This window comes from Myotis brandtii, unplaced genomic scaffold (genome assembly GCF_000412655.1).
Source record: "Myotis brandtii unplaced genomic scaffold, ASM41265v1 scaffold68, whole genome shotgun sequence".
NCBI classification, from domain to species: domain Eukaryota; kingdom Metazoa; phylum Chordata; class Mammalia; order Chiroptera; family Vespertilionidae; genus Myotis; species Myotis brandtii.
Genome location: NW_005370657.1, coordinates 1,459,337 through 1,475,798, shown reverse-complemented (window position 1 = coordinate 1,475,798; position 16,462 = coordinate 1,459,337). Strand labels below are relative to the sequence as shown.

Sequence of the window (16,462 nt, the reverse complement as noted above, 5' to 3'; positions counted from 1 at the left end):
GAGACTGCGGAGCTCGGGGGCGGGGACCGCCTGGAGTCGGGGAGTGGGGACCGGGACCGGGAAGGGGGCCTGCACCGCCGAACCTGGACATTCCGAGGCGGAAGTGCCCCACGGTGGAGTGGGAAGGGGCGCCCGGTGATAGGACCTAGAGGTCCGGTGGCTCAGCTGGGTCCGGGGGTTCCAGAATCTCCGGAGTTAGGAGTCGGGGGCAGTGGGGCGGGGTGGGGCGAGAATCTGGAAAACAGGAAACTTCCCCTGGCTTTATGCCAAGGGCCGGTTGCTGGAGACCAGAGCCTGATGCCAGCCAGACAGGTGGCACCAGTTTGATGGGGCGGGGCCTCCAACCAACCATCAGGGTCCTGGGGTCCGGAGGGAAAATAAATAGCACCCCCACTCTTACCTCCAGTGTGGGCCCTCCTGAGGCTGACCTACCTGCCTTCCTGGCTGGGCGACCCTGGGCACACCCTTGCTCCCTCCCAACTTCCTCTTCTCCACCTGGTGGCTTCAAGCGGCTCTACTCTTCTTCTTCTTTTTTGTTTTGTTTTGTTTTTTGAGAGGCGGGGAGCAGCACAAGAATGCCAATTTATTCTGTTTGCACACATGAACACTAAATATCCCTGCAGGCCAACCCCCCCCCCCCCAAATTTAAACAACCATCACCTTATCTCAACGTGGGGACACCACCCCTCCATTAATAGTTGAGAAACCACCTCATATTCAGGCAGCTTTACTTTTGATCAGAATATGGAACCCCAGTCATCAGGGTTAGGCATGGAAGGAAGACTTTAGGAATTCCTTATGCTAATTCCTCCAGTTCTAGACCTCCAGTTCTAGAGCCTTCTGTGGTTCTAGTCCCACCCCAGAAGGGGCCCAATACAGTGGTGGACCCCATTGGAGGGAATGAGAGCAAAGGCCCCAGGGGTGCAGCCTGAGGAACTGAAACCGAAAGCAAGGCTAATCCCGTTAGCCTGCCACTCCCTGGGTGGGGCTGAGCTGCCTTCCACTCCCATTGGCGCCAGAGCTGGAATGATGCCACTTCTCTCTCATCGGTGTCTAACTTCAAAGCTGGGCAACAGGGCTGGTCCGGCAGGCGGGTGCCCTGGCCTGGCCATTGGTACACTGGGTGCCCCTGTCCCTGTGGACCCCAAGTGATCCTTAACCTGCCACCGGGACTGTTGTTGCCAGGATGCTGTGCGCACACTCAACAGCCTGCAGACCAATGCCAGCTACCTGGAGGAGGTGAAGCGCCGGCGGGGTGACCACCAGACACAGCTGGAAACCATGAAGCTGTACTTGGCACGGAGTGGGCTGCAGGTAAAGTGGGCAGGGCCTGTGACCACCCCCCCTTTTTCTTTGTCTGTGAGTCCTGTTGCTAAGTTGAAGACCTTGTCTTTCTGTTCCAGGTGGAGGACTTGGACCAGCTGAACATCATCCACGTTACTGGGACGAAGGGGAAGGTGAAGGACGGGATCCGGGGGAGGGAGAGCATATCCACTGGGTGGGGTGGGGACTGCCCAGACAAGAACTTTTCTTTCTAGGGCTCCACCTGTGCCTTCACTGAACGGATCCTCCGGAACTATGGCCTGAAGACGGGATTCTTTAGGTACTGAGGTGTGGAGGGATGTATCTGTCTCCCAGCTCTCTGGGGGGCTGTAGAACCAGCCTCAAATAAGTTTTTGAATAAAAACCCAGCCTTCAACCAGAGCCTATGTAACCTTGTGGGCCAACCCAAGGATGCACAGAGGGGCTGGGGCACAGGGAACTATCGAGGGACTCAGGAGAGGTGAGACACAGGCCAGTAACCTCAGCCTCACCTGGGCCTGGGAAGCTGAGCTGAAGGGCTGGGACTGTCTTGAGGGCAGGGGGAAGCCACAGGAGGGTTTTCAGCAGGACAGTGACACGATCAGATGTGTGTTTCTGACAGACAGTTCTGGCGGGGGTCGGGGGGAGGCCTGGGGGGCTCCAGCAGGGAGTCTTGATGACCTCAGGTCTCCCGGCAGCTCTCCCCACCTGGTGCAGGTGCGCGAGCGGATCCGCATCAATGGGCAGCCCATCAGCCCCGAGCACTTCACCAAGCACTTCTGGCGCCTCTACCATCGGCTGGAGGAGACCAAGGTGTCCATACAGCAGGGCTGGTGGGGGGACAGAAGCGGGCACTGGAGCAGGGGGAGGGACCCAGAAGGCACTGCACTCTCAGGACCCCACCTCCCCAGAGCAGAGGCTGCATGGACCTCAGGCTCTGGCGTGTTCCTATCCACAGGACAGCAGCAGCTGTGTCTCCATGCCTGCATACTTCCGCTTCCTCACACTCATGGCCTTCCATGTCTTCCTGCAAGAGAAGGTCTGTGTCCACTCCCTAGAGCCCTGTGTCTAAGGCCTTGGGGAGGGGAATCTTAAGCAGGCTGGGGGCTCCCACGTGACCTCCAGGTGCCCTGTACCCCATGCCGTGCCCTCTGACCCTTTGCAGGTGGACCTGGCAGTGGTGGAAGTGGGTATCGGTGGCGCTTATGACTGCACCAACATAATCAGGTGAGGGCGGCTGCTTGTGGGGAGGGATGATGGTCTCTAGCCCAGGGTGGCCCAGGGCAGGGGCATCATGGCCCTTTGGTCTTCTGCAGGAAGCCTGTGGTATGTGGGGTCTCCTCTCTTGGCATCGACCACACTAGCCTTCTGGGGGACACGATGGAGAAGATCGCATGGCAGAAAGGGGGCATCTTCAAGGTGATTGGGCAGCCCCAGGGAGGGCGGGTACATAGGCCTGGCCCTTAGAGCTAAAGGAAGTGGGGCTAGGGCAAGGTCCTTGCTATCCTGACTCAGGTGAGGACTTGGGCATCAGTGGGGTCTGGGTTCTTGTCTCAGCTCTGCATGCGGCTGGAGCAAGTTGAGCCTCATTTCCAATCTTAGTCTCCCCATCAAGTGGTTCCCATCGGTACTATGGGGGAGGCTGAATGGGCTGCTCTGACCCAGGGATGCGGGGGCCAGAGATGAAGGTGGAGGACCCTCAGCAGCCCTGTCTCCTTCTCTCCGTCCTCCACAGCATGGCGTCCCTGCCTTCACCGTGCCCCAGCCTGATGGGCCCCTGGCAGTGCTGAGGGAGCGTGCTGAGCAGATCTCAGTGAGTGACTGGAAGTGCTGGGGAGCCGCTTCATCCTTTTGGGCCGCTGCTCACCCAGCCGGAGCACTCTGGGTTCTAGGAGCAGGGCTGGGTTCTTGCTGGTGGGGAAAGATGGAGGAGCTGACGACATCAGGAAGGGCCTCCTATCCAGAGAGGCAGCAGCAGCTCCTCTGACTCCTCTGCAGTGTCCCCTCTACCTGTGTCCACCGCTGGAAGCCCTGGAGGAAGGGGGGCCACCGTTGACCCTGGGCCTGGAGGGAGAGCACCAGCGGTCCAATGCCGCGTTGGCCTTGCAGCTGGCCCGCTGCTGGCTGCAGCGAAAGGACCACCTAGGTAAGTGGGCAGGGACCCGTGGAGCCTGCCTCTGAGGCTCCGAGAACACTCAGTCCCACACCGCCCTCCCTTGCCCCCAGGCACTGGGGAGCTGAAAGCGTCCAGGCCCAGCCTCCTGTGTCAGCTGCCTCTGGCACCCGTGTTCCAGCCCACATCCCACATGCGGATTGGTGAGTTAGACCCTCCTGCCCAGCCGGGTCCCTTCAGATGTTTCTCACTTTGCTCTTCGAGAGGTGGGGTCAACTCGATAATGGTGCCCAAGAGAAAGGACTCTGAAGTCAGTAAGCTTCCTTGACCTCGAGTTCACGAACTCTCTATGAGCCTCAGTTTCCCCACCTGCCAGATGAGATGAGTATAGGACCCACTGTGAGGTGACATCACCAAGGGACTGAGCCCAGAGCCTGTCGAGTATGAGATAAAGTGCCCAGCCAGTGGTAGCTGCTGTTACTGTCATCCTTGTCATCATCATCACAAGACCATGAGATTCTTAAGAACGGTGATATTTGTCAGGCTTCTCCCAAAGCTTTCAGCACATAGTAGGTGCTCATGGCTGTTAAACCCCTTCAGCAAATGGTTCCAGTGCCCCCACTGTGTGCCAGGCCCCATGTCGGGCCATGAAACAGCTCTGGGGCCGGGTAGATCCTGAATCACATCCCAGTCCCAAGACTCATGCTCTGTGACCTAATCTCTCTGCGCTAAGGGCTAATATGTGACAGTAGCCCCCCTGAGGGCTGCCTAGAAGAGGCAGCAGAATTGCTGATCCCTCTGGCACCGGTCATAGGCTCCTGGGCTGATCAGCTCCTTGGAGCGCCCAGACGGGTGGGGTGCGTGCTGTGGGGCGGGTTGTGTGCGAGTTGAAGAAGATGGGAGAGTCTGAAGAGCGGCCTTGCCCCGTCCCCCAGGGCTTCGGGACACGGAGTGGCTTGGCCGGACGCAGATACTGTGTCGCGGGCCCCTCACCTGGTACCTGGATGGCGCGCACACCTGCAGCAGCGTGCAGGCCTGCGTGCGCTGGTCCCGCCAGGCCAAGCACCGCCGCAAGAGGTGAGTGCCGGGTCCAGAGAGGCGGGGCCTCGGGGCAGGACGGGGCGGGGCCGGGCCAGTGGAGGGAGGATAGTTCCTGCGGGAAAGGTGGGTGGGAGGTGCGGCTATTCCCGTCTCCCCCTCGCCTCGCAGTGGGCCTGAGGTGCCTGAGGTGCGCGTCCTGCTCTTCAACTCCACGGGTGACCGGGACCCGGCGCCCCTGCTGAAGCTGTTGCGGGTGAGAGGCTGGCGGGTGGTTGGGCGGTAGGCAGCCCGGCCCTGTTCTGACCATGTGACACCCACATCCGGTGGTGGCTTCACCCTGAGCCTCGTTTCCTCCATTGTAGCCTGGGGCTAATCCCTGAATTGGAGCCTGCTTAGTAGCTAGGTGACCTTACGCTGTACCCCGCCCCCAGCTTCTGTTCCCCCCTCTGTACAATGGGCTGTACTGCCCAGGCCACAGGCCAGGCAGGGGGTACTGGGGTAGCTGGGGGGACAGGGGGTGGCACTGAAGTGCTGTGGCTGGGTTTATGCAGCATCACCCCAGCGGAGGGCATCTCCAGAGATGGGTGTGTGTGGGGGGACTCCCTGTGCTGTGGGGAAGACGGGGTGGGGGTGGGCATCCTCTCAGGACTCAGACACCAAGCTTTACCCTGGCCTTCTAGCCCTGCCAGTTTGACTATGCTGTTTTCTGCCCTAACCTGACGGAGGTGTCATCCACGGGCAACGCAGGTGAGAGGTGGCAGACGTGGTCCCTTGAGGTGGGCAGGGCGTGCAGGGCCCTGAGGTGGGCTGCTCTGCTGGTGACCGTGGGGGCTTCCAAACGGGAGGTCTGGGGTGGGAGCTGGGTTTGTCTCACTGTATAAATACCCTTTGATACATTCAGCACGTGGCTGCAAAACTAAAAAGGAATTATCGGGGAAAACATTTTCCAAAATGCAGGTTAAAACCTACGGATGGTCCTTGAAATCAGTTAGTGGGTCTCAACCAGCATTTTGTACTTTAAATGAAATCGAATGGAAAGTATCTGTGTATTTGCACAAAGTAAGGGCAGGTACTATTTTATGAAGATTCTGCTCCAGACATTAATATACACATATGTGAGTACTGGGTTGCCATTGTAAAATGTATTTTTTTTTACTATGGGTCCCATTAAAATTTTTTTGAAATAATATTATAAAAAATACAGCTCCCCAGGCCCCACATCAGACTGCCTGGGGAGAGTCTGGAGAGCCCAGGAACCAGCATTTCTGGAAAGGCTCATGCATGCCCTGGACGGCCCCTGTCCGGTGAAGGCAGAGAGGCGAGGGTGGGGAGATGTGCTCTGTGGGCAAAGCCCCAGCTTTGGAGCTCAACTGCCTGGCTTTGCTCGTCACCAGCTCTGAGCCACTGGGCAAGTCCCTGAACCTCAGTTTCCTCGTAGTGTCCCCTCTGAGGACTGACAGTGCATGGGAAAGGCCCTGACTTAAGCAGGTGTCCGCAGCGTGCTTGCCCTCCCCCCACCCGCCTCGCTGACGCGCCGTCCCTGTGTCCTGCAGACCAGCAGAACTTCATGGTGACCCTGGACCAGGTGTTGCTCCGCTGCTTGGAACACCAGCAGCACTGGAGCCGACTGGATGAGGAGGCGGCCAGCCCGGACCTCTGGAGCACCCCCAGCCCGGAGGCTGGTGGGCCGGCATCCCTGCTGCTGGCACCCCGCCTGCCCCACACCCACGGCACCAGCTCCCTCGTCTTCAGCTGCATCTCCCATGCTTTGCAGTGGATCAGCCAGGGCCGGGACCCTGACTTCCAGACACCCAGTTCCCCACGGGACCTTCTCGCCCACCCTGTGGCAAACAGCGGGGCCAGCGTGCTCCGTGAGGCTGCTGCCATCCACGTGCTGGTCACAGGAAGCCTGCACCTGGTGGGCGGCGTCCTGAAGCTGCTGGATCCCTCCCTGTCCCAGTAGCTGAGGCCGTGGGGTTGGAGGTGGGGCCTCCCACACCCGCCCTGAGTCTCTCCGTGAACTCCCACATCAGGTGCCTTTTGTTTTCTGCTTTCCTGATTCTGTCTGTCTGTCTAGACTGGCCCAGGGGCCTGGGCTCCGGCAGTGAAATAGATGGCTGGTGGGTGGGAGGTTGAGATCGGACATCCTGTCTCTGAGCTGAGCCTGTGGTGCCTTGGCCTCTCCTTCCTCCCTGCTGATATCGCGGGCGGGCGGGGGGGGGGGGATGAGAAGGGGGAAACGGTTCTCCTGGGGTAGCCGGCCCGGCTGTCCAGCCCAGCTCCCACCAGACTGCGTCCTGGCCAGGCCTAGGGTCCTGCCAGGTGTAGGTCGCTCGTTTCCCTCCCCTCAGTGGCTTTCTGGGGAAGGAGAGGGTCCCTGCCTGGGGCTCCGTGGGGACAGAGGGTGGCTGGATTAAATTAAAGTCTTTACTTTGAGTTTTTGACCTCTAGCTCCCTCAGCAGACAATAGGGGGATGGGGGCTGTGGTGGCACAGAAAATGGATTGTGTAGGACCCTGGCTGTGTGGCTGGGACAGGCCCCTCCCTTCTGAGCCTCAGTGGCCTGATGTTTGTCGACCACTGCTTTGCAGACCTCCCCACGGAGACCTTGTGACTGAGAATTCTCGTTCCCATTTTACAGACGAGGGAACTGTGGCTGGTGTACAGAAGCCATGGCACCTGCCCACAGTGAGCCAATAAGTGGCAGGTTCAGGATTTGAACCCAGAGCTGCCTCCCCCCATCATTTTAGGGGCCCCTTCCCTTCTCCCAGCCTAGCACTGGTTTCATGGTCTGATTTATTGGTAATGAGTATATCGGGGTGGGCCCAGGTCAGGCAGCCTGTCCACTCCTATCTGCTGCCTTCCTGATGGGCAAGGAGGGAGGGGGTCTCCATGTGACAGTTGCAGGAAGGAGCTAGGCTCCCCCGTTCCCAGGCTGGGCACTCCTAGGCTTCAATTCCCCTGCCCCCCAAAGTTGTGCCGGTCCAAAGCTGTGCTGCGGGGATCAGATCCTGGTGGTTAGGGCTGGTCATGGAGGAGGCACTTTTGGCCCGAGGAGGCTGGGCAGAGTCTTTTGAGTTCTCACCTCCTGCCCAGCCCAGGTCATCGAGGGCTGGATCCGTTCAGGATAACGGGGACTTGGGTGTCTACAACAATGTGGACATATAGGGCAGCGTTCTGTCTCTCTGTGGTCCTGGGCAGCCGTACCCCAGGCCCACGGAGCTTGAAGGTTCTGCAGGGTGGGGTGGGGGAACCCCAAGGTGTTCCAAGCTGGTGCCCCCGCTGGCAGCAGGCCTCTGAGAAAGAGGCAGAGGGCAGGGTCCATCCTTGGTCGAGTGGAAGGGTTGGGATCCTGGGGTGAGTTCATGATCAGTGGTTCCCAGCTGGTGGCTGCTCAGTCTCTCCGGCTGGGCCGGGGCTCCAGGCTGGGCACTACGCCATGCTGCTGGTGGAGCAGGGGGTGCTCTGGGTGCTCCCGATGCTGTGGTTGGTGCTACTGCTCTCTGAGGAGGCCGGGGCAGCCACTGCCACCACGGGCTCCCGCTTGCTGGGGGGACCTGGGAGCAGGGGCGGAGGTCAGGGCCCCGGCCTGGGCTCCCCACTCCCCCAGAGGCTTTGCTGGGCTCCCCCGGGTGGTGGTGGAGGGGTCCTGAGCACTCATGGAGGGGGCCTGGGATACTCACGTGTGTGCGAGTAGATATACCAGAGCGCAGCGGTGAGCAGGGCCCCGATGAGGAAGGCGCCAAAGGTGATGCCCAGCACAGCGGGCAGGACGAGGGTTTTGCCTGTGCAACCAAGGGAGGGACAGCTGGGTCAGCGCTGCTGCCCCCTCCCTGGCTCCCTGCTCCTGTACTGGCCAGGAGCACAGGTTTTGGTGTGAGTCCCAGCTCACCCACTGCCCTGACTTCTCTAGCAACCTCAGTCTCCTCATCTAGCAAATGGGTTCAACACACCCATGCGTGGCACTTAGCTGTGGTTGCTGTGACCATTTGCCAAGAGGGCCTATCCAGGCCTTTGGGGCCATGCCCTGCCTCCCAGTGCTGATGCAGATGCATTTTAGTGAGGCTGGCTGGCATCATCTGAGCAAAAAGTGGGGTCTGGGAGTCCAGAGCCCGTCCCTCCTCGCTGTGTAACCTTGGGTCCGGCCCTGCCCCCTCTGAGCCTGATACCCCGGTAGCAACAGGCAGATCAGCTCTGAGGCCTCTCTAGCTCTGCTCTTGAGTTTTCCAAGCCTCATTCCTTCCACACCTCTGACTCCTGTGTGATCGGGCCAGGCAGCCACCCCTTGGGCCTGAGTTCCTATCCATGTACTGGGGTTATCAGCCCTTGTCTCCTTGTTGTGAGCTGGGAGTGGGGCTCCATCCTGGCCTGGCCTGGGTACCCCCACATCTGCCTCCAGGGTCAGGGACTCTTCTGTCTGGTGGGGGCCTGGGTCCAGAGGGAACTAACAGAGGCTGGAGGGTGCTGGGCTGAAGGGCCATCCTCTGCACCGGGGGCTTTAAGGCGAGGCCAGCACCACCCCAGGGTGCCTTCTGTCCCCTGTCCCGTCCAGACCTGAGTCTGAAGGCCCCATCCCCCCAATGAGGTCAACCAGCCACCATGGGGTTAGGAGTCCTGTCCCACAGGGCGGTCAGGAGCGGAGGAGGCTGTCCATCCGGAAGATGCAGCTGTGGATCTGACTCCGGGCAGCTGGGGAGCCCTGGTCCTGCCCTCCCCCGGGGCTGCTCTCTCTCGGGTCCTCCCTCCTGTGAGCCTAGGCCCCCATCCCTCTGGGTCGTCTGTTGTGCCCCACTCTGACCTCAGCCACGAACCCCAGAGAGACCTGGGGAGAGCTCACCAGGCATGTCGGGACTGACGATGTTCAGGCGCATGGAGACGGTCCTGCGGACCTGGGGAAGGAAGAGAGCGGTGTGCGGCCCAGCCTCTGAGAGGCAGCCTTCGGTTTTACTCCCTGGCACCGGGCCCCAGTCCCAGCCCACCCTGGGCCTTGGCTTTGCATCCCATCCCACTACTTCCAGCCGGAGCCCTCGAGCCGGTCCTGGGAGATCTGTGCTGTGGGAGTGTGTTGGGGACAATCCCTGGCTGCTACTGGAATGTTTCACACAACCAGAGGCCCTCTGTGCGAAGGGCCTGAGAGGACTGTGTCCAGGCCGAGCGCCTGAGAGGAGACCCACTGGACGGTGAAGCGCTGTGACTAAGTGCAGAAAATCAGAAGGTTGTCTCCTCTCTGAACCCTCTCCCCCGAGGCCTCCTGTTCACTGAGATTACACTGGTGATCATGCTTCGTGGGTGGGTGGGTGGGTGACAGGGATGGTGGAAGGACTATGGACGAATGCCTGGGAGGGATAGTGGGTGGACGGGTGGATGAACGGACGGTTGCAGCTACATAGCCGACCAATGTTGCAGACACAGCAAAGTCATCAGAGGCTGTGGGGTTGCAGAAAGAGCACCCCTGAGAGCCAGGAGCCACCCTGACTGGCTCTGCCCCTCGCCACCTGGTCCCACATCCTCCTGGGCTGTGGTGTCCCTTCCTGAAACCCCCACACCCCAAAGCCACCCTTGACATTGGTCCTGGCCCAGGCCCCACTCACCAGGGATGAAGTCCCAAGACGCATGGCTACGGTGCAGCTGAGGGTGCCAGCCTTGGGCGTGGGCACCATGTAGCCACGGAGGAGGAAGCTGAAGCGCATGACACCATGGGGGCTGGCATCCAGCAGGCTCACACAGCTGCCCTTGGCTGCCTGGTTCTGGATGAGTTCCACGGTGTCTGCCTCAGGCTTCAAGTCCAGCTGGCAGCTGTCCAGTTTGGGCATGATCTCGGGGGTCGGCGGGGACATGCTCACCTGCGTAGGGAGGCAAGGGGTCAAGGCATGAGCGGTTACTCTTAACGCTTCACCCTGCCTGCTCTCATGAGATAAGCTAGATTCATTCTAGAGTTCCTGCCCCTGAGCCCCGATGGTGGGACCGTCGTGGGCCTGCCTGGAGGAGGCGGTGACATTCTACTCAGCGTCTCTGAGCTCTGCCTTTCCTATCTCTCCCCTCTGTCATGCTCCGTCTGGCTCCCTCCTGTCTCTGAAAAGTTGAATTCTCTTCTTCTCTGTACTAACGGTGGGAAGAAAGGTTCTGAGAAACCCCAGGAGTGGGCAGCCCTGGGTGGTCAAGTCCAGTACCTGCACAAAGCCCTGCTGCCCCAGCTCGATAGCATTGGAGGCCTGCAGGTACTGCGGGGTGAGGTAGAGGCCCAGCTGGAAGGAGAGGCTCTTCATGTCGATGCACTGCACTGCTTTCTGCGGGAGACGGAGGGAGATGGTCAGGCTGGGAGGCGCCCCCAGAGAGGGCGGGGGTGGGGATAGGAGCAGGGGTCATGGTCCAGAGAAGATGCCTGATCTTCACCCTCATCTTTAAAAAAACACACCAGCCTGGCTGGCTGGCTGGCTCAGCGGTTGAGCATCGACCTATGAACCAGGAGGTCACGGTTCGATTCCCGGTCAGGGCACATGCCCAGGTTGTGGGCTTGATCCCCAGTGTGGGACGTGCAGGAGGCAGCTGATCGATGATTCTCTCTCATCATTGATGTTTCTATCTCTCTCTCCCTCTCCCTTCCTCTCTGAAATCAATAAAAATATATTTAAAACAAAAAGCCCACACCAAACTAATATTAAGAATTCACTCTGCACCAGGCCTGTGTGAAATGCTTTCCCTGTGTCATCTCAGTGGCTGCTCATAGGCACCCCCACAGGGGGTCCTCTCTTACGCCACTGCTCACACACGTGACCTTGGGGCCCAAGGCCACACAGCCAATATATGCTAGAACCTGCTGACTCGCGTGGCTGAGAACTTAACCCTTGACAGTCCTGCTTCTGCTCTACAGAAGGGGAAGCTGAGCCCCGCTGAAGACACATGGCGTGCCAGGGTCAGGGCGAGTTCCCTGAGGCCTGCTCCCTCCTAGGCCTGGAGGGGACCCGGGACCTGGACCAGATGTTCGCACGGTGACCATCCATCTCACCCGCTGCAGTGATGAGCTTGACAGGAGGCTGACGACCACCTGCAGAGACAGAGCCACGAGCCGGTCAGCCAGAAATGACGGAGGACACCCCACCCACTTCACCGTTTTACGGAAGGGGAGGCGGAGCCAACCCTGGCTACCCGGGCCTTGTCTTCCTACTGAGCATCATGCCCCACTCTCCCCAAAGCCCCTCAGCCCAGAAGATCAAGGAGGTGCCTGCGGGGGGCACCCAGTAGGCCGCTCCGTTTCCTGCCCCAGCTCTCACCTCGTTGTTGACCACACTTTCTGTCACTTTCATGCCGCAGCTGGAGTAGGTGCTGTGCAAGACAAGCTGGTCGCCTCTGTCCTCAGCCTGGCAGCGGGGGTCCAAGAAGGTCAGGCTGCTGATGTCGCACTTCAGAGACTAGGCCAGGGTTGGGGGACACCGTCAGGAGGCACCCGGCTCCCTGGGTCCTGTCCACCCCAGCACCAAGGACAGACCAAAACCCAGGGCCACAGCCCTCTGCTTCCCTCTCCGCTTTTGTTAGATTTTGTCATCCTGCACCGTTTAAGACGATACCGTTCCTGAATTTGACTTGCTTTTGTACTTAATCTTGTCTTAAGCAATAAAATGTGCGACATTGTGAGTTTGATGTACTATGTACTGTTTTCCTTCTAATATATATTAAAGTAAATGCAGAACTATTAGGATTTTAAAATTCATGTGAGTTCGACATACAATCATGGCTCACAGCCCCAGGGGCATGCAGACCCCATCAGCATAATCCAGTCTCAGAACCATGGGCCCCTGGGCCAGCCTGTGCTCAGCAAACTTTCTTTAAAGGGCCAGATAGTACATTAGGCTTTGCAGACCAGGTGGTCTCTGTTGTAATTACCCAACTTTGCCTTCAAAGCCTGAAAGCAGCCATAGACCATATGTACACATGGGTGTGGCTGTGTGCCAATAAAACTTTATTGACAGAAACAGGCAGTGGGCCCTAGTTTGCCAGCTCCTGTTTTAGAAGAATCAAATCTTAAAATTTCTCAGTCGCATTTTTAGCATCAAAGAATCTCAGAGTCTTAGAGGTGAGTGGATGGTTAGAGGCCCCCCTTGAGTTCAGCCAGCTCACCCCCAGAACGCTGTCCCTGACTGCCACCGCCCCTTGCTGCCCAGGACACCTGAGGAGACATCAACCCACCAAATACAAAGGGCTCTACACGGTGAGGCCCCAGTGACCGCGGGCCTGGGACTCAAATCCGCATGCACGCTGACCGCTTTCCATAAACCCATGAGAGGCTGCCTGCCCCGTGTTTGGGGGTGAATCTGTTCAGGCCCCTTTCTTTGTGTTTTCTTCTATTCAGCCATATGTACTCAGAGGAAATGTGTGGATTTATTTATTGATTGATTGATTGATTTTGATTTCAGAGAGGAAGGGAGAGGGTGAGAGAGAGAAAAAAACATCAGTGATGAGAGAGAATCATTGATTGGCTGCCTCCTGCACGCTCCCTACTGGGGATGGAGCCCGCAACCCGGGCATGTGCCCTTGACTGGAACCGAACCTGGGACCCCTCAGTCCGCAGGCCGTCGCTCTATCCACTGAGCCACACCAGCCAGGGCTATTTTTTTGCATTTTTAACAAATGGCACCATACTGTCCTTTATGCCGTGGCTTAGTTTTCTTACTGAACGATAAATGATATGCATCTCTCTGTGTCTACATGTATAGATCTAGCACATTCTTTTTAGTGCAGTGTAATGTTCCAAAGATGGATGGGTGACAGTGTAGTCTCCAAGCCCCTTGGGACTGGGTTACAGTAACGCCAGCTATCGCTGGTCACCGCACCACCTCCCTCCCCCACCTCCCTGACATCTGCAGGGGCAGGTGCAGGCAGGGGAGGAGGCAGCAGACAGATGGAGCTTCATATAGGCCCCTATACCCCCTACCCCCCAAAAAAAAACCACAAAAAACTCCCACACGGACTTAACCACAGACTTAAATGTCCTACAAGTCCCAGAGGACATGGATGATTTCCAAGGCTCCAGCAGCAAGGTTTCTGGCCTCAGAACAGCCAGAAGACGTCACAAAGGGGAAGATGGGAAGCTAGAATGGCCCAATTTTTTCAAATATCCAAAATGTTACAAACAACTGCAGCCAAAATTTAAATAACAAACCAGGAGGAATTATTTCGGTAAGAATGAAGAACAAAGGGCCCACATTTTCCCCCCCTGTATGTACAAAGCTCATAAAATCATCAAGAAAAATACCAAGCCATAGTGATAAAGAGCCTTAGGTTATTATCAGTCATATGGAGCCATGCCCACACTCACTGCTAAGCAAAGAAGAATAAATTAAAATAAGACTGGAACACCGCATTCCACCTCCCACACTGGCAAAGGTTTTTTTAAACAAAAATTATAGTCGAGAGAGAGAGAGAGTCACGGTGCTCTCATAAATCAGCAGTAAAAACTGGAATCATCTTTTGGAAAGTGGGCTGTCAACATGTATCAAAACTCCCAGAAAGTTCACTCACTTTAACCCAGCAATCTCACTAATGTGGGAATCCAGCCTAAGAAAACAATCCCATATTTTAAAAAGTCCGCACAATGACATTTTCTGCATATTTACAATATTACAGAACTGGAAACAGGCTAAATGTCTAACAAGGGAGGAGGGGTTAATGATGGCCTGTCAATACGATGGAATAACATGTGCTCATTAAATGTGATATTAAGTGCATATGTCAAAGTTCTAAAAATACATTAAGAGACTATAGCTGGAGACAAACAAGTGCGTATATATGATTCCATCATATAAGAAACACACAGAGGCCCTGGCTTGTTTGGCTCAGTGGATAGAGCATCGGTCTGCGGACTGAAGGGTCCCAGGTTCGATTCTGGTCAAGGGCACATGCCTGGGTTGTGGGCACATGCCTCAGTGTGGGGCGTGCAGGAAGCAGCTGATCAATGATTCTCTTTCATCATTGATGTTTCTATCTCTCTCCCCCACTCCCTTCCTCTCTGAAATCAATATATATATAAAAGAAAGAAACACACAGAGAATCCATACTAGAAAGAAACAAACCAAAATGTTGGTAGCCATTGTCTTTGGATGGAGAGATTGAGATTTTCTTCTTTTCTACTTTTTCCACATTTTTTAAAAGCCTGTGTTATACTATATAATCAGATATAATAAAAGTCTAAAATGCAAATTGTCCCCTCCCCCAGGAGTTTGACCAGGGGGCAGGGCCAGCCCACCAACCGCCTGTGGCCCCTTCCCCCTGGCTGGCCAGGCCCGATCTGGCTTTGAGATTTTCTTCTTTTCTACTTTTTCCACATTTTTTTTTAAAGCCTGTGTTATACTATATAATCCTATATAATAAAAGGCTAAAATACAAATTGTCCCCTCCACCAGGAGTTTGACTAGGGGGCGGGGCCAGCCCGCCAACCGCCTGCGGCCCCTCCCCCCTGGCTGGCCAGGCCCGATCTGGCTGGATCAGGGGTGGGCTGGCTGGACCCCACCTGTGCACGAATTCGTGCACTGGACCTCTAGTTTTTAAATAAATATCCTTGTTTTTCATATTGTGGAGGTATTCTCAGTGAGCATTCAGCTCAGCTTGCTTTTAGAATGAATACTGACAACGACCTAGTAGCTATTTATTGAGCACTTACTGTGCACCACAGCTGGCCCAGCGTGTCAGACCTTATTTAATTCTCACCACACGGTAGGTACCACTTTCAACCCCATTTTACAAGTGGGAAAACCGAAACTTGGGAAGGATGTGAGAAATCCAGGGTTAGGACCCCAAGGTTCTTAGGTCAGAGGAGGGACCAGCTGCCCTGTCAGCCAGGCCGGAGGCGCAGGGATTCCCTTACCCACATAAGATTTTTCTTGAGTTCCAGAGTCATGGTGTCATCGGAGCAGTTCGGCTGGAGCAGGGACATGAGCAGCCCCTCATTGCAGGTCTCCTTGAGAGGCGTGGTCTGCTCAGGTGTGGGTGAGGTCTGCAGCCCACCTGCGGGGCAGCAGAGGCGGGCTAGGTGGACAGTCACTGAGGGACAGTCACTAAGTGTGTCTGTGGGTAGCTACTCTCACTGTCCCCGTGTTGCAGGAGAGAGCAATGGGGCTCTCGCAGGCTGATGCGACCTGCCACTCACACAGCTGAACGGGGGTGCACACCACACGGTGGCACCTGATCCAGGGAGAGGGCAGAGGAAGGCAGGAGGGCAAGGGAAAGGAGCCGGTGCTCACCACAGCTGCTGGCCTGAAGAGAGATGGCACTGGCCAGAGGGACCTCCACGAAGGACGCCACCTTGCTGGCGTTGAGCCTCTGGGCCTCCTCGAGCAGGCCTTGGGGTGTGTCTGGGAGCACGAGGTGCTCTTCTCTGAAGCTCTTCCCTGGAAAGATCTTGATGGAGTAGTTACCAGTGGCCTAACGACAGGGAGAGAGGCGGAGCAGGGGGTCCGAATCAGGGGCACAGCCTGGCCCGGGTGCCGCAGCCCAGCCAGGGTCCTGCCAGGCCTCAGTGCTCTCTCCTTTGCTCCTGCTGCTTCCTCTGCCTGGGCCCCCTCCCCTCATCTTCTGGCTACTGTTTGTCCTTCAATTCAGCATGGCGTTCGCTTTTCTAGGAACTTGGCATGAGCCTGTGGGTTGGGTTAAGGGCCTCCCAAGGGGATGATGGAGAGCTCCCTGGAGGAAGCGGCCTCTAGGTCTGAAGGAAGGATAGGTATGAACCGAGGAACAGGGTGGGGCCAGAGGTGTCATCATCAGGTGCAAAGGCTCAGGGCTGGGGAGCTGGTGCAGGGCACCTGGGTCCTCTCCTTCGGGAGCCTTGGGCCTGCGCGCGGCTGTCTGGGTCCGGGAGCAAGACTTACCCTGATCTTCATGTTGTGGTTGGCGTCGATGAGCCAGGACACGTAGGGTGGGCCCTGCAGGATGAGCACAGCGTCAGGATCCCCTGAAGTGCAGCTCAGCTTCACCTCCACCGTCACTGTCCGGGGCCTGCGGGGAGACAGACCAGGCG

The 16,462-nt window shown here is 57.2% G+C and overlaps 2 protein-coding genes across 4 annotated transcripts in view; one reads left to right on the top strand and one right to left on the bottom strand.

Annotated features, from left to right (window-relative positions):
* FPGS (folylpolyglutamate synthase) overlaps window positions 1-11,455 on the top strand; it is a 17,820-nt gene extending 6,365 nt beyond the window's left edge. The window contains exons 2-16 of one of the 3 annotated variants that reach the window (XR_001359682.1): window positions 1,186-1,314; window positions 1,404-1,457; window positions 1,539-1,603; window positions 1,989-2,115; window positions 2,261-2,341; window positions 2,468-2,529; window positions 2,619-2,721; window positions 3,038-3,115; window positions 3,301-3,448; window positions 3,529-3,618; window positions 4,351-4,492; window positions 4,625-4,709; window positions 5,137-5,203; window positions 6,010-6,489; window positions 11,327-11,455. Coding sequence is in view for 2 of the 3 variants with exons in the window: in XM_014529356.1 (XP_014384842.1) it covers window positions 1,186-1,314; window positions 1,404-1,457; window positions 1,539-1,603; window positions 1,989-2,115; window positions 2,261-2,341; window positions 2,468-2,529; window positions 2,619-2,721; window positions 3,038-3,115; window positions 3,301-3,448; window positions 3,529-3,618; window positions 4,351-4,492; window positions 4,625-4,709; window positions 5,137-5,203; window positions 6,010-6,419 (1,641 nt within the window). In the remaining variant the exon portion in view is untranslated. Of the gene's footprint in view, window positions 1-1,185; window positions 1,315-1,403; window positions 1,458-1,538; window positions 1,604-1,988; window positions 2,116-2,260; window positions 2,342-2,467; window positions 2,530-2,618; window positions 2,722-3,037; window positions 3,116-3,300; window positions 3,449-3,528; window positions 3,619-4,350; window positions 4,493-4,624; window positions 4,710-5,136; window positions 5,204-6,009; window positions 6,896-11,326 lie in introns of those variants that run through there. The other 2 variants (XM_014529356.1, XM_014529357.1) reach the window with 2 other exon arrangements.
* The window catches only part of ENG (endoglin), a 29,250-nt gene continuing 20,020 nt past the window's right edge, over window positions 7,233-16,462 (bottom strand). The window contains exons 6-15 of the mRNA XM_014529355.1: window positions 16,314-16,440; window positions 15,690-15,870; window positions 15,314-15,453; window positions 11,727-11,864; window positions 11,462-11,500; window positions 10,626-10,742; window positions 10,047-10,298; window positions 9,293-9,344; window positions 8,139-8,240; window positions 7,233-8,012 (exon numbers count right to left, since the gene is read on the bottom strand). Of these exons, the coding sequence (XP_014384841.1) occupies window positions 7,888-8,012; window positions 8,139-8,240; window positions 9,293-9,344; window positions 10,047-10,298; window positions 10,626-10,742; window positions 11,462-11,500; window positions 11,727-11,864; window positions 15,314-15,453; window positions 15,690-15,870; window positions 16,314-16,440 (1,273 nt within the window). The 3' untranslated portion in view covers window positions 7,233-7,887. The remainder of the gene's footprint in view (window positions 8,013-8,138; window positions 8,241-9,292; window positions 9,345-10,046; window positions 10,299-10,625; window positions 10,743-11,461; window positions 11,501-11,726; window positions 11,865-15,313; window positions 15,454-15,689; window positions 15,871-16,313; window positions 16,441-16,462) is intronic.